This window comes from Macaca mulatta, chromosome 2 (genome assembly GCF_049350105.2).
Source record: "Macaca mulatta isolate MMU2019108-1 chromosome 2, T2T-MMU8v2.0, whole genome shotgun sequence".
NCBI classification, from domain to species: domain Eukaryota; kingdom Metazoa; phylum Chordata; class Mammalia; order Primates; family Cercopithecidae; genus Macaca; species Macaca mulatta.
Window position 1 is genome coordinate 154,119,555 of NC_133407.1, and position 25,076 is coordinate 154,144,630.

General features: G+C 38.7%; 1 protein-coding gene across 39 annotated transcripts in view; it reads left to right on the forward strand.

Annotated features, from left to right (window-relative positions):
* The window catches only part of TMCC1 (transmembrane and coiled-coil domain family 1), a 255,894-nt gene that overhangs the window by 84,801 nt on the left and 146,017 nt on the right, over window positions 1–25,076 (forward strand). Inside the window, exon 1 of one of the 39 annotated variants that reach the window (XM_077990409.1) lies at window positions 14,910–15,581. Coding sequence (XP_077846535.1) covers window positions 15,543–15,581 — 39 coding nt within the window. The 5' untranslated portion in view covers window positions 14,910–15,542. 39 annotated transcript variants of the gene reach the window in all.

Genomic DNA, 25,076 nt, shown 5'->3' on the forward strand with positions numbered 1-25,076 from the left:
TGGCTTTAGGCCAATAGTAAGCTACAGGAGCAAATGAAATTAAGAAGTTAATATTATTTCAGATATGTGTTTATGTCCTTAGTCTTAACAGAGAATTATTAAAACCAGGAATTTAAAAGTCACATCTGCTTTCCAACACTTAGGAGTATGAAGCATTTTACTTGCTTGTGAATCTGCTATTTTAAATTTTATTTTTTGTGAACAACTTTCTGTAGATTTATTTAATATAATCTTCCAGTTGTTTTTTGTTTGTTTGTTTGTTTGTTTTTTGAGATGGAGTCTCGCTCTGTCGCCCAGGCTGGAGAGCAGTGGCGCAATCTCAAGTTTACTGCAAACTCCGCCTCCTGGGTTCACGCCATTCTCCTGCCTCAGACTCCCGAGTAGCTGGGACTACAGGCGCCCGCCACCATGCCCAGCTAATTTTTTGTATTTTTAGTAGCGACAGGGTTTCACTGTGTTAGCCAGGATGGTTAGCCAGGTCAGGATCTCCTGACCTCGTGATCCCCCCGCCTCGGCCTCCCAAAGTGCTGGGATTACAGGTGTGAGCTACCGTGCCTGGCCTAATCTTCCAGGTTTTTTAAGCTCTCAGGAACAAGTTTTTTTGTTTTGTTTTGTTTTGTTTTGTTTCCAGCATATCTAACCCAAGTAAAATTTATTTTAACTTTTTGATCTTTTAATTTTTTATTCTGGAATTTATCTAAATATTTTCTAAATAACATGCTTATGCCGCTAATTTTTTTTCTGTTTTGGATACCTCGACTTCCTTTAGTGAAAATGATCATTTAGCTTTCTTATTATCTTGTTCCTATCCATATCTTACTAAAATTTTAGTTATATTTCAATTTGCTGTTTATATTATGCCAATGTAAATATATTTACAACTTGAGCTTTGTAGTATAATATGATTACACTTCCCTTTTCATACACTTTTTTGCTGTCTCTGGAGTTAATTGCTTTAATTTTTGTTGTTTATAACTGTCATTGGGTTCTCTCCAAATTCTGAAAGAACTGTAAATCTTTCATTATTTTCTTTCTTTTTTTAAAATTTTATTGTTATCATTATTATTTTTTGAGATGGAGTCTTGCTCTGTTGCACAGGCTGGATGGCTCATTGCAACCTCCACCTCCTGGATTCAAGCTATTCTTCTGCCTCAGCCTCCCGAGTAGCTGGGATTACAGGTGCACACCACCATACCCATTAAATTTTGCATTTTTAGTGCAGACAAGGTTTCACCATGTTGGCCATGCTGGTCTCAAACTCCTGACCTCAGGTGATCTGCCTGCATTGGCCTCCCAAAGTGGTGGGATTACAGGCGTGAGCCACCATGCCCGGCCTTATTTATATATATATATTTTTAGACAGGGTCTTGCTCTGTCACTCAGGCTGGAGTGCTGTAGCACAATCGCAGCTCACTACAGGCTTGACTCCCCACCCCCAACCTCCCACCCCGACCCCCAGTTTCAAGCGATCCTCCCAAAATCTCTCAATATTTTCAAAACCGCATTTAATCTTCTCAGTTTCAACTTTTCTTGGAGATACACTTCTGGAAGCTCTCACTTTTCCTCTACTCTGAATTGAATACTCTCTAAGAGTGTTGCACATCTTTTGTTCTGGGACTCCTTAATCTATTAATAAATAAGATTCTTTGGTTCCTTGATTTCATATCCTCTTTTTGGTTTATTCCTTTCTTTTCTTGAAACGTACTCTCTAGGAGCCTTATAGAATAAGGGTGCATTAAGATAATTTTTCAGAAATTATGCCCATTCCAAAATTTATTTTACCTTTATACTTTAATGGTAGTTTGACTGAGTACTGAGTTTTAGGTTGGAAATAAATTGCCCATGTAATTCTTGTATTGTTAGCATTTAACTTCTAGTATTGACAAAAAATCTGGTGCCATTCTGATTCTTGACCCTCTGGGTATCACCTGTTTTTCTCTCTAGCATTTCAAAAAAACTCTTCTCTTTTTCTCTGTTGTCCTGAAGTTGTACAATGATGGGCCTTGGTGTGCTTGGCAGCCCAAGACATAGGACTCAGAAGTACTCAGAAGACTCAGAAGTACCCAGCCTTAGGAGTCTTTCAATCTGAAAAGTTTATGAGTCCTTTCGATCTGGAAAACTCAAAGACTGGATCTGGAAACATTGGTTTTTTTTTTTTTTTTTTTTTTTTTTTTTGAGACGGAGTCTCGCTGTGTCGCCCAGGCTGGAGTGCAGTGGCCGGATCTCAGCTCACTGCAAGCTCTGCCTCCCGGGTTTTTACGCCATTCTCCTGCCTCAGCCTCCCGAGTAGCCGGGACTACAGGCGCCCGCCACCTCGCCCGGCTAGTTTTTTGTATTTTTTAGTAGAGACGGGGTTTCACCGTGTTAGCCAGGATGGTCTCGAACTCCTGACCTCGTGATCCGCCCGTCTCGGCCTCCCAAAGTGCTGGGATTACAGGCTTGAGCCACCGTGCCCGGCGAAACATTGGTTTTTAAAAATATCTTTCAATATTTTTATATTCTGTATTTTAAATTTTATTGTGTAATATTTTATTCATATAAATAAACATATAAGCTGTAACACACAGTAGTACACTACCTGTGAACCAGCCACACAACATAAGAATGGGAACATTACCATTGCCATGCTTTTGTAACTCTTTACAGTTCTCCTGTCCTAAATTATATATTACAGTACCTGGATTTCTAAAAGAAGAATTACTATACATGTTTCTTGACACTAAACAACTATTGTTTAGTTTTGACTGCTTGGGGGCTTTGTAAAATGATACCATAGCTTATATAGTCTTTTAGGGCTTGCTTTTTAGGCAAAAATAGGTTTCTAAGATTGATCCATGTTATCACATATAGCTGTATTCGTATTATTTATTTAATTTCCTCCTCCACCTATATATATCTTTTTCTTAGTGGTTAACTCTCCTGACTTACTTTTAGTGGTTCCCCCCCCCCCCTTATTCTTTCTTATTTTCTCTCTGTCTTTTGTTCTAATTTCTGGTAGATTTCCTTAAAGTTTATTTTCCAGTCCTTTCCCTAAATATTTTGTTTCTGGTATTATGTTTTTAATTTCCTGAGTGCTTCTTTTTCTTGTCTGTGAATGCTGCTTTTTTGTAGCATCCTTTTCTCGTTTTATATGTTTGTTTTCTTTTGTCTCTGAGGATATTTTCTTTTGCTTCTTGTAATGTGTCTGTCTCTTCTGAGTTTCTTCCCCACTAGGTGTTTTGGTTTCTGTCTTTTATGTTAAAGACTTTTCTTAAGTGTCTGGTCAACCATGGCTTCCTTTTCCTATTTGAGAGAGGCATTAAAATGGTATGGGAAACTCTGTGAGGACAGAGACTAGTTTATTGCAGGGCCCTTCAGTTATCAGTATCTATAGGTCTTTTCTTCAGTTTTCCCTGAGAAATTGTTCAAACCTTTGCCTTTGGAACTGGGTGCATGATGGTGGTGGTAATTAGTCTGGGTGCCTGTGTTGTATGAGATGAGGTGGAAGAGGACTGAAATTCTCGTCTGTTGGCTTAGTCTATCTGTCCTCAGAATGATGATCTGTTTTTCACCTTTTATAATTTTATTGGGATCTTTTATCTATTGCTGCCTCCTCTCCAATTCTCTTTGCCTGTGTGGGTTTATGCCTTTTATTATTCAATTTTAGTAGAGAGCCAAGATAAGTGTGTTCAACCCTCCACATTTAATCCATGCTTCCCAAACTTCTATTAGAATAGAACTTTAAGGGGCTTTGATACAGGCTTGCCCACTAAACTCTTCTTTGTCCCTAAATAAATCACTAGGAATTTCACTTCTACTGATTTTAATCCAGGTTACTCATTTTCTTCAGCACATACACAGCCTTTTGAAATATAGGGAACTACTATTTTGAAGTAGAGAAAACAAAGACTAGAATCCATTTATTTCTAATTATAACAATGAAAAGCATATTTCTGGCTGGACTGGGTGGCCCACTCCTGTAATCCCAATACTTTGGGTGACTGAGACAGGAGGATTGCTTGAAGTTAGGAGTTTGAGACCAGACTAGGCCACATAGCGAAGCTCCATCTCTACAAAAAAACAATAAAAATAATAGCTGGGTGTGGTGGCCCCCTGTAGTCCCAGCCATTTGGGAGGCTGGGGTGAGAACTGCTTGAGCACAGGAGTTTAAGACTGTAGTGAGCTATGATCTCACCACTGCACTCCAGCCTGGGCCACAGAGTAAGACCCTGTTTCTTAAAACAAAAACAAAAACAAAACAAAACAAAAAACAATTATATAGCAAAATCACTTTGGTAGTTACTTTCTGTCTCAAATTCTGTTTACTCAATAACAAAACGTAAGTGTCATTTTCTTTTCATTGGCCTATAGTGTCATAGACAGAATAATCTTTTAAATGTGACCAGGTGCAATAGCTCACACCTGTAATCCCAGCACTTTTGGGAGGCCAAGGTGGGCAGATTGTTTCAGCCCAGGAGTTTGAGACCAGCCTGGGCGACATGGCAAAACCCTATCTCTACAAAAATACAAAAAAAATAGGCAGGCATGGTGACCTGTGCCCACAATCTCAGCTACTTGGGAGGATTGCCTGAGCCGAGGAGGTTGAGGCTACAGTGAACTGAGATTGTATCACTGTACTCCAAGCTGGGTGACAGAGCAACACCCTGTCTCAAAAAAAAAAAAAAAAAGAAAGTGACTTTCGATATTAAGGCTTAGTCTTCTTAATTTTAATGTGGTGAAGGAAACCTGGATTAAGGTATATAACTCCAGCCTGGTTTTTAGTATGTCTTATATTTAACTATTACTTTGAACCATGTAAAATTGCCAATATTTGAGCAGTTTTGGCTCACAAAAGTGGTGATTTTATATGATGCACTATAATGAAGTACCATAACAGCTTAGTTAAAAGATTCTTCTGTCCAATATAGGAATTCATTCTGTAGCATTCTTGGAAACATTCCGGTAGGAGAAAAGGTAAGGTAAAATGGGGATTTTTCATATCAAGTAAGGGGGAGAGTTGAGGTCCCCACTGAATACAACTAGTAGGTCCTAGAGCTGCATTAGGGTTCCTGTGGTGTGCTATAAGCTCTATGCTACTGAGGCTGAAGGCTATAAATTCCTTGATGTGACAATTAGATACACAGTGCCCACAAATTTGAATACTACCACATACTCTCCAAATACCTGGCTGACAAGGTATGGACCTGTATAGGATTTCACCAAATTTCAATTTAGTCAAAATAGTATTACTTAATTTTGTTTACTCTGTGTATAATTTTCATATGTGTTTCCTTAGGTTAGTAGTTGAACTTCAAAATGATAATAAAACTGTCCTGGGGTTTAAAACATTGTAAAAATAAAATATGCAACAACAGTAGCCAAAAGGGGTCGGGGAGGCCTAATGGAGGTAAATTGTTTTAAAGGCTTTGTATTATTTGGATTTGGCTAAGGTAGACTGTAAGTTAAGGATGTATGATGTAATTTGCAGGGTAACCACTCAAAGAATAGCACAAAAAATGTAACTATGTTATATCATCTTTCTTTTGGTTAGTATTTGCATGGTTAGTATTATATTTGGTTAGTATAATATTTGGTTATATTATATTTGGTTAGTATTATATTTTCCATCAGGTGAGTTAGCCTTTAAGGCAAGAAGTATTACCAAAGATAAAGAATGACATTTTATAAGGCTAAAATGGCCCTCTTAATAGGAAGACTTAACAATCCTAAACAACTTTCCCTTGTCGCTTGGTTTGCTAACCATTCATGTGGTCTTTGGGGCTTTTATTTTGACCAGTGTTCTCGTTTTTCACTGCTACAGATGTTTTTGTAGTCTATAAGAGAAGAGTTGTTTGTTTCTCTGATTAAGGTAATGTTCATGTTCAACCTGCTCTGGGCATTGCAAACAATTGCAAGGAATACCACTTGAGAGAACAAAACCTTAAGCAAACAATTATTTCATTTAGTGTTCTAATTATTTTAATGTCATTATTGTCCTTTTTAAGATGCTAAGTATGACAGATGGAATTTAGACGAGGACTAAGAAATTGATTATATTTTAAAATAATTTTTTAACATTGTGTGATTATGAGTAATAAGGTATTAAAAAGAAATCAAAAGAGTAGATATTTGTTCATTTAAAAGGATTCTTGGCAGTAAGCCTTTTGTGTTTGTGTGTTTTCTGGGTCTTTACAGCCTTGTATTGAGATGACAAAACTTTTCTGGAAAAAGTCATCTGTTAATTCTATGCCTAAATGCAAGAAAAGGAAAGCAAGGTTTAAGGAAACAAAATTAAAAGTGCCGAATCAAAGGGCATACATGAAGCTAGAAATGCAGTTAGTATCGCTTTTTTTATTGTAGTAAAAACGCATAACAAATGTACCATCTGAACCATATTGAAGTATACAGTGCTGTAGTGTTAAGTGTATTCATATTATTGTGAAACAGATTTCCAAAACTTTTTCATCTTTCAAGTCTAAAACTCTAAACCCATTAAATAGTAACTCTTCCTTTCCTTCTGCCCTCCCCTCACTCTCTGTTCTGCTTTCATTTCTTTGAGTTTCACTACTTTAGATACCTCATATAAATGGAATAATAAGGTATTTGTCTTTTTGTGATTGGCTTATTTCATTTAGCATAATGTCCTCAAGGTTCATTCATGTCGTTGCATGTAATAGGATTTCCTTTCTTTTTAAGGGTGAATAATATTTCATTTTGTGTGTTGAGAGGTAGGACCTTTAAGACATGATTATGTCATGAGGGCTCTGCCCTCGTGAATGGATTAATGACATTACCACGGGAGTGGGTTCCTGGTAAAAGAATTCAGCCCCCTTTCTCTCACACTTGTGCATGCTGTCTTGCCCTTATGTCTTTTGCCATGGGATGTTGCAGCAAGAAGTCCCTCATCAGTGGTGAGCCCATCAACCTTGGATTTCCCAATCTCCAGAACTGTGAATAAATTTCTTTTTAAATTACCCAGTCTTTGTGTTATAGCAACACAAAATGGACTAAAACAGAAGATTAGAGAGACTTTCCTCTTTGTACAGTTTTCTCAAATGTCAAGGTGGCATAAATTGGAATAGTGTGTCTTGAATCGCATTAGAGATTCCTCATGGTTGCTCTATGCTATGCCATGTAGGGAGAGATGGGCACAAACAGGTGTGCGACATGCCACAAGTTTTCCTCCTACTTTCACAGGAATACGGTCTTGGTTACAATGGCCTAGGTGCTATTGCTTCACAGCTGGTCTCTATAGTTTTGTTTTTTAAGAGATGGGGTTTCACTTTGTCACCCAGGCTGGAGTGCAGTGGCGCTATCATAGCTCACCATAACCTCAAATTTCTGGGGTCAAGCGATCCTCCTGCCTCAGCCTTCCAAGTAGCTGGGACTACAGTGGTCTCTATAGTTCTTACAGTGGTATTGTAGTTTACGTATTGTTTTAAACTCAATGTCTCTGGGGGAAAGAAGGCCTGTGTTTCCTAGTTCACCATCTTGATGATAGTATACTCTCAAGTATCACTTTTTGAAGTATAAATGTTGCCAGATAATTTATTTCTTTTTGTACAATGTGTAAATAAAAGGGAATCATAGGTGTAATATTTTGGACTTGAGTAAGACATTTGGTTTTGTCCTTTGTGAGGCCCATGTCTACAAACAGAAAAATTCAAAGCGTTGATAACCCAACTTGAGAGTTTATGCAAGAGTGTAGAAATAAGGTAATAGAATAGTTACATATTAATCCCAAGACTGTATATTGTCTTAAGGTTTTCCTGACATTCACAAATATTTATTAAATGTCTGCTCTGTGTAAGGCAGTATACAGTTGAGATACATAAAGTATAAGATGCAGTCCTTCAAAGTGCTAATTTTTTTTTTTTTTTTTTTTTTTTTGAGACGGAGTCTCTCTCTGTCGCCCAGGCTGGAGTGCAGTGGCCGGATCTCAGCTCACTGCAAGCTCCGCCTCCCGGGTTCACGCCATTCTCCTGCCTCAGCCTCCTGAGTAGCTGGGACTACAGGCGCCCGCCACCTCGTCTGGCTAGTTTTTTGTATTTTTTTTAGTAGAGACGGGGTTTCACCGTGTTAGCCAGGATGGTCTCGATCTCCTGACCTCGTGATCCGCCCGTCTCGGCCTCCCAAAGTGCTGGGATTACAGGCTTTGAGCCACCGCACCCGGCCCAAAGTGCTAATTTTTAACTTGAAAGCTCTGATGCTGGAAACACTAACACTATTTGGTACGGGAGCCATATAGAACATATAAATGTACAAGAACTGTCACTGTATATGATCAATTGTCCAGAAACTGCTGTGAGTTAAGACGTAGAAACGACATGAAGTGGGCTGATCTTGCTTCTAGAGAAAATGAATTTGGGCCGAATCTTGAGTGTAGGATCATATGTTAGCATCTACCCTGGAGAACAACTCACAAATGCAAAAACAGGCATGGGCCGAGTGCGGTGGTTCACGCCTGTAATCCCAGCACTTTGGGAGGCCAAGGTGGGTGGATCACAAGGTCAGGAGTTTGAGGCCAGCCTGGCCAACAAAATACAAAAATTAGCCAGGTGTGGCGCGTGCCTGTAATCCCAGCTACTCGGGAGGCTGAAGCAGAATTGCTTTAACCTGGGAGGCAGAGGTTGCAGTGACCTGAGATTGTGCCACTGCATTCCAGCCTGGGTGACAGAGCAAGACTCCATCTCAGGAAAACAAAAACAAAACAAAACAAAAAAACAGGTGTGTACTGGCAGAAATGTGGAAGTAACCTAAATGGTCATCAAGAGAATGGCTAAGTAAATTGTTCTGTTTATACTGTAGAGTACTGTGTGGCAGTTAAAATAATGTAGGATATATGTACTGACAAAAATTTCTGAGTAAATTGTTGAATTTTTTAAAAAGGGAGGTCATAGATAATATGGGTGGTATGATACTGGTTGTATTAAAAAAACCAAACTAGGCCAGGTGTGATGGCTCACACCTGAAATCCTAGCACTTTGGGAGGCTGTGGCAGGCAGATCACAAGATCAGAAGATTGAGACCATCCTGGCTAACACGGTAAAACCCCATCTCTACTAAAAATACAAAAAATCAGCTGGGCGTGGTGGCGGACACCTGTAGTCACAGCTGTTTGGGAGGCTGAGGCAGGAGAATGACTGAACCTGGGAGGCGGAGCTTGCAGTGAGCCGAGATCGCACCACTGCACTCCAGCCCTGGGCAACAGAGTGAGACTCCATCTCAAAAAAAATAAAATAAAAAAGAAAGTAGTGTGATATGTGTGGAGAGGGAAAATGTATCAGCACATGAAATACCTTGTAACTGTTTTAAGGATTTGATTTCATTTATATAATTTGCTACGTGTTCTTTGCAACATAGTGAAAAATAATCGTGTTGTCTGATGCTTAGTAGGCACATAATAAGTACTAATGGAATGAATGGTTGTATATTTAGAGAACCATGCTGAAAGGTTAAATAGCAAAATATGACTACTTGGAGAACAATGTTAAATTGTCAAGGACAGTGGTGTTATATGAATACTCAGATGGAGGGATATATAGAAAATGAGAAAAGCGACAGAAGGAACTTCAAGAGATTTTAAAAATAGCTTTGTCTAAAGATTAAAAATTAAAGTTCTAAGTAACTTCCTAGAAAGATTTACAAGACCACAATGAGATGCCATGACACTTCTACCAGAATGGATCCAATTTTAAAAAAATCAAGGTTGACAAGGATGTAGAGCAACTGGAACTTTCATACATTATTATAAGAGTGTAAATTAGTACAACCACAGTGAAAACCATTTAATAATACCTGCTAAAACATAAATCTTACTCTGTCCTTTAGAATTTCCTTTTCTAGGCTATATGTACCCAAGAAAAATATGCATATATGAGCTCCAAAACAATCTGTGGTAATTTTATACCTGATTTATAATAGAGAAAAAATAGATATAGCATAGATCCAAAAGTAGAATGGATAAATTGTGGCATTATTCATACACTGGCATATACTATAAAGTAATAATAAAGAACTGTTACACACAACTACATGGTGGATAGATTGCAAAGACATGATGAGCAAAAGAAACCACACACAAGATTCCTTTATATGAAATCTGAGAACAAGCAAAGTTCATTTATGATAGAAGTCAGTTACAGTTACCTGTTGGAGAAACAGCAATGAAGACATTAGGAACCTTCTGGGGCAGCAAATATTCTATATCTTGATATGGACATAGATGTTTTATATCTTTATATGTTTATGGCTATGAGTGTGTCTATATATAACAGTGAATGTGTTTATGTACATATATACACATATACACAAAATAAATTTGTGTATAGGTATGAAATTTCAAGACATCTTCACAGGGAATCTAACAGAAAATGTTTCTGAGACAGAGTCTCGCTCTGTTGCTCAGGCTGGAGTGCAGTGGCATGATCTTGGCTCATTGTAAGCTCTGCCTCCTGGGTTCACGCCATTCTGCCTCAGCCTCCTGAGCAGCTGGGACCACAGGCGCCTGCCACCACACCCGGCCAATTTTTTTGTATTTTTAGTAGAGATGAGGTTTCACGGTGTCAGCCAGGATGGTCTCGATCTCCTGATCTCGTGATCCGCCCACCTCGGCCTCCCAAAGTGCTGGGACTACAGGCGTGAGCCACCGTGCCCGGCCCCAGAAAATGTTTTTAAAGTAAGGATATGTTAGGAAAATTAGCATCTTGATTGTAACTTAGCTAAGAGAGGATAGAGGAGCATATGGAAATGCCATCTCTGAAAAATACCATTACAGAATAGGCAACAACCTTGTATGATCGGTTAGTTAGATACAAAGAACTGGGCCAAATAGCTTCTTAAAACTACTTTCTGCTCCTCTATTCTTACTGTCCGTTCCTCCTTTCATGCATTTACTGCAGGTAATGCATGATATGAATTTTTTTAGGAGAAAGAAAGGTGGAGCCCAAAACATTGCTAATATAGAAGGAATCAGGCTTAATTTAGCATGTTTCAAAGAGCCATGTCCAAGTCATCCAAATAAAGACCTTATTTGGCAATGTTAGCTGCCCTTTAAATCAACCCTTACAAGTTAAGGAATTGTATATGGTACTCAAATTTTTGATCACCAACATCTTTTAACTTCTTACTACTTAACAAATTCCTCTACTTTCATGGTTATTTATATTGACAGTTGCATGGGCTTTTGTAAATAACTATATAAATTACTTAAATCTGTTCTTCAGGTAGGTATGCTATCTATATTGTTATTTATTGTGGGATTGCCAAAGCAATCTCATTTAAGGGGCCTAAAACGCCACAGAAAACCCTAAAACTGGCAGCATTGTTGACTAAACATTTTGAAAATAGATTTCTTCTCTCCTTGCTTTAAATGTAGATAGTAACTAAAAGAATAGTAATTTCTGAGAGATTATTACTTTGTTATTTGTTAATGAACTATTCCCATTTGGGCAGTTTGTAGGAAAATAGTTAACAAATCTGCAATTTAGAAAGGAGAAATGACTGAATTTTGTTACTGTTTATGTTTCCATTTTATTAGTAAAAATCATTCTGAACACTTCTTTAGGCTGAAAGCAGGTTGCCTTGTTAGTAAGGGAAATTAAGTTTCACTTACCACTTGTTTCACACCCCTGTCTCCTTTCCTTTTTTTTTTTTTTTTTTTTTTCCTTTTTTTGGATAGAAAGAATCTTTTAGCAATGATTTGGGATTCTAGTTGCTTATCAATCAGAAACACTGTGTGTTTAAGACAGTATGTCTTTCTGTAAGGCACTTCATTATTTCTGCATCAGTATTTCATGAATCCTTCCTACATTCCTAGGAGATGATTTCAGAGTACTGTTTCATTATCTGTATGAGAAAAATGGAGGTACTGGTACTCTCACCATTCCAAAACCAAAAAGGCGGCTGGGCACGGTGGCTCATGCCTGTAATCTCAGCACTTTGGGAGGCCGAGCAGGCGGATCACCTGAGGTCAGGAGTTCGAGACCAGCCTGGCCAACATGGTGAAACCCCGTCTCTACTAAAAATACAAAAAGTAGCCGGGCATGGTGGCAGGCGCCTGTAATCCCAGCTACTTGGGAGGCTGAGGCAGGAGAATTGCCTGAACCTGGGAGGCATTGAGCCGAGACCGTGCCATTGCACTCCAGCCTGGGGGACAAGAACGAGACTTCGTCTCAATAAAAAGAAACAAAAAAGAACACAAAAAGGCACACGACTCGGGTGCTCTGTCAACCTACTTTCCACTTGGAATTAAATTTTAATGAGTTAGCTTAAATATTAGGTTACATTGTGTTCTCTGAACCTGAGGTATGAAGGAGTCTTTACTTTTGGTTATAGTTGTTCATCTAAAAGCTTTTTAGCTTTGGAAGTTTACAGAAAGTACACTTAGATATGTTCAACCTTCTTTCTGCTTAAAGTTTTTAAGAGTAAAAGGTTTGTTTGTTTGTTTGTTTTGTTTTGAGACAGGGTCTCTCTCTCGCCCAGGCTGGAGTATAGTGGCATGATCTTGGCTCACTGCAGCTTCCGCCTCCCAGACTCAAGTGATCCTCCCACTCTAGCCCCCCAAGTAGCTGGGACGACAAGCCTGTGCCACCATGCCCAGCTAATTTTTTGTGTGTTTTTTGTAGAGACGGTGTTTTCACCATGTTGCCCAGGCTAGTCTTAAATTTCTGAGCTCAAGCAATCTGCCTGCCTTGGCCTCCCAAAGTGCAGGGATTACAGGTATAAGCACACATGCCCAGCCTGAATGTTTTATATATACATTTTGGTTAGGTAATTTTTTTTTTTGGAGACTTGGCAGCCTATTATTTGTCTGAATTTGATGCATCTTCTCTGCTCTTCCCGAGATACTATGAAATATGTGTGTTATTTTTTAGGTAAAATTTTAGATCCTATTTGGTGATAATTGGATACTGGTAGTGTATGATATGAGCATAGTTGAGAATAATCATTGCATAGAAACCTGTCTTTTCAAATTCATTTTTGTGTTTCTCACCTGAAGAAAAAAATTACAAACACTACATGATTTCCTCATAATAATATTGACGTTTTATTTATTTTTTATTTTTAGAGATAGGGTCTCACTGTCTTGCCCAGGCTGGAGCATCATGCCTCATCACACCATCAAATTCCTGGACTCAGGCAATCCTGCCACCTCAGTCTCCCAAGTAGTTAGGACTCCTGAGTAGTAGTTAGGTAGCACATGTTACCAAACCTAGCTAATTTTTTTATTCTTATTTTTTGTAGAGACAGGGTCTAGCTTTGTTGCCCAGGCTGGTCTTGAACTCCTGGTGTCAAGTGATTCTCCTGCCTTAGCCTCCCAAAGCATTGGGATTACAGGTATGAGCCACTGAACCTGGCCATATTGAGGTTTTAGAGAGAGAAATTACTACTTATTTGAAGAGTTGGGATACTACAGTAGTCTCCCCTTATCTACAGGAGATATGTTCCATGACCTCAGTGGATGCCTGAAACTGAAGATAGTACTGAACCCTATATATACAGTCACATGTCATTTAACAATGGGATACCTTCTGAGAAATGCGTTGTTAGGTGATTTCATAATTGTGAGAACATCATAGAGTGTCCTTACATAAACCTAGATAGCATAACCTCCTACACACCTTGGCTATATGGTATAGCCTGTTGCTTCTAGGCTGCAAACCTATATAGCGTGTTACTGTACTAAATACTTTAGGCAGTTTTAATACAATGGTATGTATTAGTGTATCTAAACATAGAAAAGGTACAATAAAAATGCAGTATTATAATCTTATGGGACCACTGTCATATATGTGGCTCGTTGTTAACTGAAATGTCATGTGGGTTACGACTGTAGTGTGTTTTTTCCTATACACATATATCTGTGATAAAGTTTAACTCAGAAATTAGGCATAGTAAGATGTTAACAGTAACAATAAAATAGAACAATTACAACAATAGGCCAGCACCACTCCTCTTGTACTTTGTGACCATTATTAAGTAAAATAAGGGTTATTTGAATGCAACACTACCATACTGCAACAGTGGATCTGATGACCAAATCACTTACTCAGTGACTAGCGGGTGGGAGCCAGGGCTGGATATGCTGGACAAAGGGATGATTCACATCCCAGGTAGGATGGCATGAGGTTTTGTCATGCTACTTAGAAGGGCATGCAATTTTAAACTTCTGAATGGTTTGTTTCTGGAATTTTCCATTTAAATATTTTTGGATTGCAGTTGACTGTGGGAACAAACTGTAGGTAAGGGAGGACTGTTGTAATACAAATTTTATAGGGTTGTTTTGAGAAATCAATAGGATAGTAAATGTGAACTGCCTAACATAGTGACTGCACATAGTAGGTTCATTCCAACAAAGGCTTTAAATGTAGCATGTGATGTAATTTTGCTCACAGGAAATTGAGAGACACTGGAACGGGAAAAAAAATGTGTGTGTGTGTGTGTGTGTGTGTGTGTGTGTGTGTGTGTGTGTATGAATGAGTTCTGCCCTAATTAGTACAAAATTCATTCAGAAGTAATGAACAATTCCAAGAGGAGCACACAGACTGGAAAGTTTCATTAACTGAAACGTTATCCTCACAGTGGTTGTCTGGAAACAGACCCAAACAGGAAGAGTGTCAAAGATGGGAATATTTTTATCTTTGGAACTGCTCTTATGGTTATTTTTCATACCTCTTTACCTGCATTGATTCACTCTAAGCTGTTCCTTTTGTTTGTTTTGTGTGTAGATTTTTAAAAATTATTCCAACAAGAGAAGGCAATTACCTCAGGAGGCCACTTTAATGTGTTTAACTTTGGCACAAGTTGAAGTCACCGTCGGAGTATGCCTGTCTGCACCTGACATTCCTTCCTGAGGCAGGACCCCTCCCTGTGAATAAGAGGAAAGGCTTGGCCAATTATGCTAGACAAAGCCGCACAGCTGCTGAGCCCAGCTGGGAGGAGTTTCCTTCTTGAGCAGGGAGCTGGTACAGTCAGGGGCTTGCTTTTCACCACCTCCTTTTTTTCACACTGCTTCACCTTAAAGGATTACCTAAGGTGGAGGTAGAGAAGGGGGTGTTGCTATCTGCAGTGGACAGTCTCCGCCGCCCAGAGGGCTGAAGAGGGGAGGAATTGGTGCAGTTGCCCATCTCCTACTTGGAGCAGATGCTGTCTGACCCCAGCGTACCACTCTTCCTCCCACAGGGACCGGAACACCAGGTCTCTCCCCTGGAGTTTCAGGTAACACCACAGCGGCATCCTCGCCTACTGGTCTGGTGGAAAGGGAAGGGGTGGTCCTTGTGTCTGGACCCCTCACAGCTGACTCACAGGAAGTGCTGGAAGAGCTTGGCACTGGGCGCAGCAGCTTCAGGATTACTGCCCCACCCACCCTGCCCTCTCCCACGTAGGTTTTGCAGTATCTCTTGATAGAACAATGAAGGCTTTCCAAGTTTGCTAAGACTCCCAGGGAAATTCTTTGCACTTCTCTGGCAGTCTTCAAAATGTTCTGCCACCGACTTTCCCAAGAAGCTGTTATTTAAAAAACCCTTCGTGGATTTCTTTGTCTGAAGATCCTCTGGGTGATCATGGTTCAGCGCTTTAGCCTCAGGAGGCAGCTATCAAAGGTGGGTTGGTAGTTTTGTATGTTTGTGGAGGGGAAACTCTCACTTGCTTCAGCATGGTTCCTTTTTCTCTGGAACTGTTCTGTCAAGCCTGCCGTCCTCCAGCGCTAAGGAGGGGCTGGGAGAGGAAGCGCTGCCTTTTGTTCTTTTATCTGACAGGCACAAAGCTTGAAGGCTGACTGCACTGGCAGCCCCAGATTGTGTTCCCCTAAAACTGCAGCTGTCATCTGAATTTGGGCAAAGTCGTAGTTTGCTCCTGAGATAGAATTTCCAGAAGGGTGTGTGTGAAAGAGATAATTGTGGGTTGAAAGTGTGTATTTAATTAGCAATTAATCTAGCAGCTTGTAGACCAAGAGGAGAAAGCCTTCTCTGTGGAATCAGTGCTTTCATACATTTCACTATTAAACTGAGAAAAACTACCACAGAATAGTTCAACGAGCAAGACTTGCATTAAAATGTTAAAATGAGTGGTTGTGTTGAGAAACTTGAATACTTAATGAAGTATATGAAAAGCAGTTACAGAGAGGCTCACAAAGCAGTTTTTACAGAGTTCTGACTGAAAAGCAGGTTCCATGTGTGCAGCTTGTGGGGAAAAGTTTTTTTTAACCTGAGAATATCGTAAAATAGTAAAAAGGTGAAGCATTCATTTAAGAGGGGATGGTGAATTATGAAATCCACTCTGCCTGTAGCCAGCCCTCCTTGACCCAGTCATTGAGTTTAGTGCAGAAACTAATGTGGAAAGAGGTGTGGTAAGAGTTGAGCTTTATTTAAAAACCCATTGTGTTCTTTAAAAGCACCATTTTAAAAATGTAGCAGTTGGTGACTCAGTTGTGTCACAGTTCATTCCCTGAATACAGAAGCTTAAACAAATAGTAAATCAGTAGGCATTCTTCACTGCCTTGGCTGTTAATCAGAATTGTTAAATCCTGAAATGTGTTGTGATCTTAAGGGAAAACCTTTACTTCCCTCACAGGTGACCCTAGTGTAGAGTGTGTGCACTGATGCAGAAATGAGCAAAGTACTTGCTTCCATCCCTGTGTCAAATATGCATAGCTTTTCTTGGGACCTCTCAGCCTAATGGGATTTTTAGGAGTATTAAAATATATTTAACTTGCTTCCTTCCTCCCTGCTCCATGGTGTTTGTGTGTGTGTGTGTGTGTGTGTGTGTGTGTGTGTGTGTGTGTTTGAAGGCCTCCACATTTCTCTTACACAATAAAAAGAATCATTTTTGTTGCTCTTTCAATGTCCTCCAGTGCTTGTATTTTCATATATATAGTACATTTAAAAAGCAGATGGGTAGATTATCAGGGCAGTGACATTCCTGCACAAGAGTGTCTGATAGTTGAGAGCCAGGTGATAATTTTCTAATTAGAATTAACTGTATTATGGGTATTTTGCTGCCAATACGTCTCTTCCAATTATTTTTCAAACTTTACCCTGTTCACTCTATACTATGTATATGACTGATTTTCAAAAAGTACACTTTTGAAGGAATGGGATGCATCCTTTCTTTAGGTACATTACATAAAAACACTCAAAGATGTAGCCTTTTTTTTTTCATTCCTTTTACTTTTATTTTATTGCTCACTTTTATTTATTGCTCATTTTAATGTGATTTATGGATCCTGTGATGGATGATCTAGACCAAATGTAAAGAAATTTGTTGTCTATCAAATTTGTTGTTCTATCAGAGTAATGAACTGAAAAAATATCTTTAATTATTTCAGTCTGGAAGGCACTTAAATATGAAGGAGAAACTGAATAGTTATGTTAGTGAATTTAAAAACAAACAAACTCAGCAAATGGATCAGTGTAGCCAACATGGTGAAACCTCATCTCTACTAAAAATGCAAAAATAAACCGGGCATGGTGGTGTATGCCTGTGGTCCCAGCTACTTGGGAGGCCGATGCAGGAGAATCACTTGAACCTGGGAGGCAGAGGCTGCAGTGAGCTGAGATCGTGCCACTGCACTCCAGCCTGGGCAACAGAGCGAGACTCTGTCTTTAAAAAAAAAAAAGAGAAAGAAATTCAGCAAATGCATCGTGCCTCTGTATTTGTCTTTTCAGCTAAATTCATAGGTTACCTGAGAGCCGGGGACCTGCCATACCCCAGTTTATGGTATTTCTGGCACACATTGAACACTCAAAATGAAATTGTTTTTATATATATATATATACACACACACACACACACAGTTGAACACAGCAATTTCAGATATTTCTGACTTTAGTAACAAGTATTTTTGCCAATATGTAATTTTCCAGAAGAATAGTCTTAAGATCTGAGTTTTAAAAACAATTTCCTATTTTAACAAAAGGAAATACTGATGTGACCATCTTTAAATTTCTTTAATTTGTCTTGGAAAATGTCTGAAAGAAGATAGAAATGTTTGCAGTAATTTTAAGCCTGATATCCACTTTAGATGCTTTTTATGTTAAGGTTGATAGTCATGCTTACTTACACTGGATATTTTCCTTAGAATATTCAACTGATTGTTGTAGGCTGATAGATGTTAACATCTGAGTTAAGAAAAAAGGAAGTAAATTAAGATTTAGGTGAAGTAAAAAGCATTCCATTTTAAGAAAGATGCTCACCTATTCTCTTTGACTGGATCTCAGTTAGGTGACTCACAGAAAAGTTCTCAATTTTCCTTGCCATTTTAGATCATTTTCTGCCTTTGTAGTTACCTTTCATGTGACTTCAAAAATACTCATTAAGGAAACCTTTTTCTTCCTGCCCCATGTCTCCTGCGTGAGCCATCCAAAATAGTCTAGAACCTGTCAATGTGGATATTTCATTTAATTCTTTTAAATGATTCTTGAGTTAGATAGTATCAGCTTGTTTTTTATCATTAAAAGAAACTGAGTTTCAGAGAAGTTAAGTCATTTGGACAAGATCAACAGGAAGTAGAGTCAAACGTGGGTCTAACAAGCAAACCCATTGTTTCCCCACACCAACTGCCTCCCTAAATTTCTGGCGTGTCTGGCCCGGCGCGGTGGCTAACGCCTGTAATCCCTGCACTTTGGGTGGCCGAGGCAGGTGGATCACGAGGTCAGGAGATCGAGACCATCCTGGCTAATATGGTGAAACCCCGGCTCTACTAAAAATACAAAAAATTAGCCGGGCGTGGTGGCAGGCGCCTGTAGTCCCAGCTACGTGGGGGGCTGAGGCAGGAGAATGGCGTGAACCTGGGAGGCAAAGCTTGCAGTGAGCCAAGATTGCGCCACTGCACTCCAGCCTGGGCGACAGAGCGAGACTCTGTCTCAAAAAAAAAAAAAAAATTTCTGGCGTGTCAATCATTCTCACTATCATGGTCTCTGATGTTTCTCTATGTTTATCTATGATAGAAAACAATAAATAAGCTTGTGTAACTTGGGTAACTTCCTTAGAGCAGCCCTTTCTCTATAGAGCTGAAGTATAGAGTTTGAACTTAGCAGTCAAACTTGATAAAATATTTCCCATAATTAAATTTGTTTTCTTTGGCCAGAGAAGTAGTGATTTGAATAAGATCATTGATTTAATAAAGCCATATTAAATATGGAGTAATTAGATGTAAGTTGAAACTTACCTGCATGCAGTTGTGAAACTTTGCACTGCCTTTTAAAGAACTTCTATTAAGGAGAAAAATTTACTCTTGAGTTTCTATAATAATGTTTAAGGATGAAATACAGTGAGTTAGACATTCTTTAGAAAGTCCTTCTTAAATTACTCTGGCCTGCACTCTGATCAGAGGAATCTGTTTCCCAGAATCTTTTATGGGTAGCAGAAAATCAGTTTTTTCTAAAGTATGATAAAGGGTAGGAGAGCTTTGAGAAAAATTGTAAATATTATTTCAGTAAAATATTATACCCTTTTATTTTACTTTTGAATGGTATTTTCACAGTTCAAAATTTTAAATTACATAACTGAAATCTCAGCTTCTGGCTGTGTCATTTCGTGTAGTTCATACCCCTATCTCTGTAGGTAACCAGTTTCTTATTTATCCCAGTGTTTGTGCATATGAAGCAAACATGAACATTTATTTTCTGAACTTTCTAACATGAAAGATAAATGCCATACAGATTGTTCTAAGATAATAACTCGAACTTGAATTGTCCAGATATGGATCTGAATAGTTAGCTCAGTTTAGAGTTCACGTTTATTTTCACGTTTTCTTGCAAGACTTACTTTAGGATAGAGGTAGCCTCACAGTACCCACTTTCTATATTAAAGATCATTGAAATAACAGTAAATCAGTGATGATTCTTTTTCAGTCATACCTTATTTTCTTCCTGTTTTATTTGAGAGCTTTCTTTTGCTGTCTTTACATTTTTCATATGGTGAAAAAACATGAAGGTAAAAATCCTACCAGTATGTCTCGGGTTGGCCTGTGAAGAGATTAATAGCTGAGAAATAGGTTTGTGGCCTCTTTTCCCAGTTCTGTTGATTTTTTTTTTTTTTTTTTTTTTTGAGACGGAGTCTCACTCTGTCACCCAGGCTGGAGTGCAGTGGCCGGATCTCAGCTCACTGCAAGCTCCGCCTCCCGGGTTTATGCCATTCTCCTGCCTCAGCCTCCCGAGTAGCTGGGACTACAGGCGCCCGCCACCTCGCCTGGCTAGTTTTTTGTATTTTTTAGTAGAGACGGGGTTTCACCGTGTTAACCAGGATGGTCTCGATCTCCCGACCTCGTGATCCGCCCGTCTCGGCCTCCCAAAGTGCTGGGATTACAGGCTTGAGCCACATTGAAATTATTTAATCCAGACTTATAAAGCAGTTGGAAATATTTTAGTCTAAAAATGCTACCCTTGGCCGGGCGCGGTGGCTCAAGCCTGTAATCCCAGCACTTTGGGAGGCCGAGACGGGCGGATCACGAGGTCGGGAGATCGAGACCATCCTGGCTAACACGGTGAAACCCCATCTCTACTAAAAAATACAAAAAAAACTAGCCGGGCGAGGTGGCGGGTGCCTGTAGTCCCAGCTACTCGGGAGGCTGAGGCAGGAGAATGGCGTGAACCCGGGAGGCGGAGCTTGCAGTGAGCCGAGATCTGGCCATTGCACTCCAGCCTGGGTGACACAGCAAGACTCCGTCTCAAAAAAAAAAAAAAAAAAAAAAGCTACCCTTGCCATTTCCACATCTCATAGTGTCCTGTCACTTGGTATCAGTTTGTTATCAATAAAAGAAAATTAAGAAGTGGAGAGCCGGGTGCGGTGACTCACGCCAGTAATCCTAGCATTTTGGGAGGCCGAGGCGGGCGGATCACGAGGTGAGGAGATCGAGACCATCCTGTCTTAACACGGTGAAACCCCGTCTCTACTAAAAATACAAAAAATTAGCTGGGCGTGGTTGCAGGTGCCTGTAGTCCCAGCTACTCAGGAGGCTGAGGCAGGAGAATGGCCTGAACCCGGGAGGCAGATCTTGCAGTGAGCCAAGATCGCTCCACTGCACTCCAGCCTGGGCGACAGAGCGAGACTCTGTCTCAAAAAAAAAAAGAAGTGGAGAAATGTTGGTTAGAATTTGAATTTTTAATAAAACCTGTTGTTTTTTTCAGAAGTAGTTTTCTTTGAATTTCTACCTGATTTCTTTTGGGTTTATGGTCTATGATACATGACTGACTTAATCTTTCTGTGAATATCTTTTTAAAAGTAAATAGGGATCTTTTATTTCCATCTTGAGTAGGTTAATTAGGGTTGTTTAAAAGTATTTTGATGACTAAAATGGTAAATTTTATGTATATTTTACCACCGTTTTTAAAAGGTATGTTGAACCCTCTTAATGATAAGCACTAGGTGGGTACGGTGAAGTAGTATAGTATTATATGTAATTAACAGTCCCGAATGCATAGGTAAGAGTCACTACTGGATGCATGTTTTCAAATAATGGAAGGACATACCTCTCCTTCTTATGCTTTTTATGTAGTTAATTTTCTCTAAGTTACTCTAGACATTGACAAACTTCATACTTGGAAATGTAATATTTTGCATTTCTATTTTACCAACAGTTAAATGTAGTATCTCCTTGTTAATCATTAACCCACTTTTAGGAGGCTTAAATCAGGTAGCATTGTAATTGCTACTATGCATATGTCTATCTGCTTTCTAGAACTTGAATACTCAAATGTCCAACATTATAGGAGATCAAACATTTTGGTATTTTACAAAGCCAGAATAGGAAGATTGATGGTGTTCTTCTGTTACATGAAATAAGACCCCAGTAAGATCAATGTTGTGTATTGTTGACGTAATGGGAATGGATAAGGAATAGAGAATGACCTCCTTATTCAAATACTTTGGGAAATAATAGGCTAAAAATAGAGAAACTAATTTAGAAATATGTATAATTCTGAAATGCTTTCATGATAGTGATGCCAGTTTAAATTTAAAAAATAGCAACAGTAATAAATTGTTAACCGTGTAGACCTGAGAGAGCAAAATATGCTACCCAGAGGAGATAGTTAAGTCTCCTTGGAAGTGTACTAGTTTTTTATTTTTTAAGTACACAGCTATCCGTTGGTTTGATTTGAGTATTATTTTAAAAAGAAATGTGACTGTTCTTTAAAATTACTTTAGAATATATGCACATATACTTTTCCCCTTCCTTTTGTGTGTATATAGGTAACAGTGACTGCCTTTGTGAGGAGGAGTTGGAGACATAGGTGGATGGGAGGGAGACTTGCTTTTTAAAACTCTTTACCAGGTGCATTCATTTCCTTAAATAATAGCCCTAGTTCAAATGTGTTACAAGTTCATAATGTGGAAGTAAATTTCAGACTTGTTATTCTTCAATGAAAACCATTGCCAATAGTTTTCTTAAAGTTTAGTAGTTGAAAGTAATCTCCTGGGTTGGAACTTTCTCCTAACCATCTGTGTTAATCATAGGTTGAAGATAAACTTTGTAAGTAACACATAAGTTTGTAGTATAGAATCATTAACACTTAAAAAACTTGTTTAAATGAATCTCTTTTGGATAAATTAAGCATACTATTCTGAAAGTATATTTTGGGAATCATTGATAAAGGCAGGAACACATTTTACTCGTTATGCCAAATTGCTTGTAATAATAATGTGAAATATTCTTTTTTTTTTTTTTTTTTAATCATTTTGGCTTACATTAGACTATGAGGAGAAGAATTTGTTATCTTGGATACCCGGAGGTTAGTTAGGACTTAGCCTCTGCATTTATTATATACAAGGAATTGTAACAAAATCCTACTGAAAAATATGTTTAATAAGAAGAAAATAATGGACATGCAACTTCCCTTGCGGTAGCACAGAAAATCTTTCTTAAATTTCAGTCTTTTCCATCATCTAGGTTGTAAGAAATAAATCACTTTGCCCTTCTTTACTGGAAATTTAGTGTGAGAAGAATCCATCTTAAACCCAAAGGTGGCATGTATTAAACAAAAAATTTCGTAGCTTTCCTTTTCACTTAATAAAATTTATTCCAAAGGTTTTCGTCATTGAAATTAAGTAAATCATAGCTATGTGACTTTGGTAAGTCATTTCACCTCTCTGAAGGTTTCTCCTCATGTGAAAAGCATTATCTAGGATCCTTTTGTGATATAAAACATATGGTGATTTCTTATGTGCTACCAGAGTATATTCCCAAGAAAAATGACTTTTGATAGCAAATATGTAAGAAAACACCCAATTTTATACCAGGAGGAATCTAATTTTATATAGCTGTTCTTGGCAAAAGTAAATAAATTCATGACTTTAATGAATGGGCTTAGACTTTTAGTTTCTAGCCAGGTCTGGATAATTCCAATTTAAGAATAGCAAGAAAACTTACCGAGTTAATCATACACTTACTTGAGAAGTTGTAGATTTCTTCTACCTCATACTATTAGGAGAAAATACGAAATTTTGTGAAAACAGACATTCCTTGAAATGGAAATTTACCTCATACAAAATGGATTTCTCTTCATTTTATGATATATTGGAACTCGAGTACCTTTTCTTAGACAAAGTATGCTGTTACAACTCTTATGGGAAAGTTCATCGTAACTGGGGAGATAAGACAGTTAAAATGCCAACATGAGCTATTAATTTTTGTGAAATTAATGGTGAATAGATATATATTTAGAAGAGGGAAGGAGCTCTTCCTTTGAACCTGAGGTGGACTTGAAAAGTCCAATAGAGGAAATAGGATTTCAGCTGGACCTAGAGGATTTGGATCAGTGGTTCCCAAGACTCCTTCCCCTGTCGCCCCCAGCATATCTCAAGAATATGACTTAGGCTCAAAGTAGTGATCATTTGGGAGGGGTTTTGAAAAGCCCCTCACCAGTCTGGTGCATACTCCTGGAGGAATTCCTTCATATGCAAATCACTGAAAACAGATGAAGGACAGGAGGAAAATATTGCAGGAAGGGAGCAACATCACTAGATAAGATTTTGTTTCAAGATACTAAACATACCATGTTTAGTATCTGTTCTTTTTAAGGAGTTCTGACATGGCCGGGTACGGCGGCTAACACTTGTAATCCCAGCACTTTGGGAGGCCGAGGCAGGTAAATCACTTGAGGCCAGGAATTCGAGACCAGGCTGGCCAACCTGGCAAAACCCTATCTCTACTAAAAATATAAAAATTAGCCAGGCATGCTGGCACACACCTGTAATGTAATCCCAGCTGTTTGGGTGGTTGTGGCATGAGATTCGCTTGAACCTAGAAGGTGAACATTGCAGTAAGCCAACATCGCACCACTGTACTCCATCCTGGGTGACAAAGCAAGACTCTGTCTTTAAAAAAAAAAAAAAAGGGGGGGGTAGTTCTAACATCAACATCCTTTCGAAATCTAATCTTCTAAGAGTAAATTTACATTTTCTCTGGGATATTTAAGGTAATGGGGTTGGTAAACTAAATGTCTTCTGTGGAGGGAATAGAGGGGTAAATCTAGGAAACTCTCTTCTAAGTAATATATGTAGGTTGCTTAATATTATCAATTAATATATGGAACTGTAGCTGGAAAACCTTAATAAACTTGTCTAACATTCTTTTACTGTCTTCTAATTATTTGAAGATCATAGATCTACACGGTATAAACAACACCTGAGTATAACTACTCCATTGTGTGTGTGTGTATGTATTGAGACTTAGGAAACTAGACATAAAGGCTGATCTCAATTAGCAGATTCTCTTTGGGTACCACTGGAATCTGACCCAGTCTATTCAGTATCTAGTGGTGAATGATTATTTGAGTTTGAGCCTTATGAAATGCTCTTGATCACTGTATTTAGATAACGCCCAACCATTGGGACTTCAATAAATTTTAAAGCATACAATATACATTCTATGTATATTCTAACTTGGAGAAAACTTGGAACATGGTAATTGGGGATCATGAGTTATGTATAAAGACGAACATTTACTTCGTTTATTACTGTTTTTCACTCACACTACTCTAGCTACATCCAATTTCTTGCTGTATTTCAGACATACTACAGCTCTGCTGCAGGTCCTTTGCATGAACATCCTTGTTGATCTTGAAGCCCCAGTGGTTGGGTGTTATCTAAATACAGTT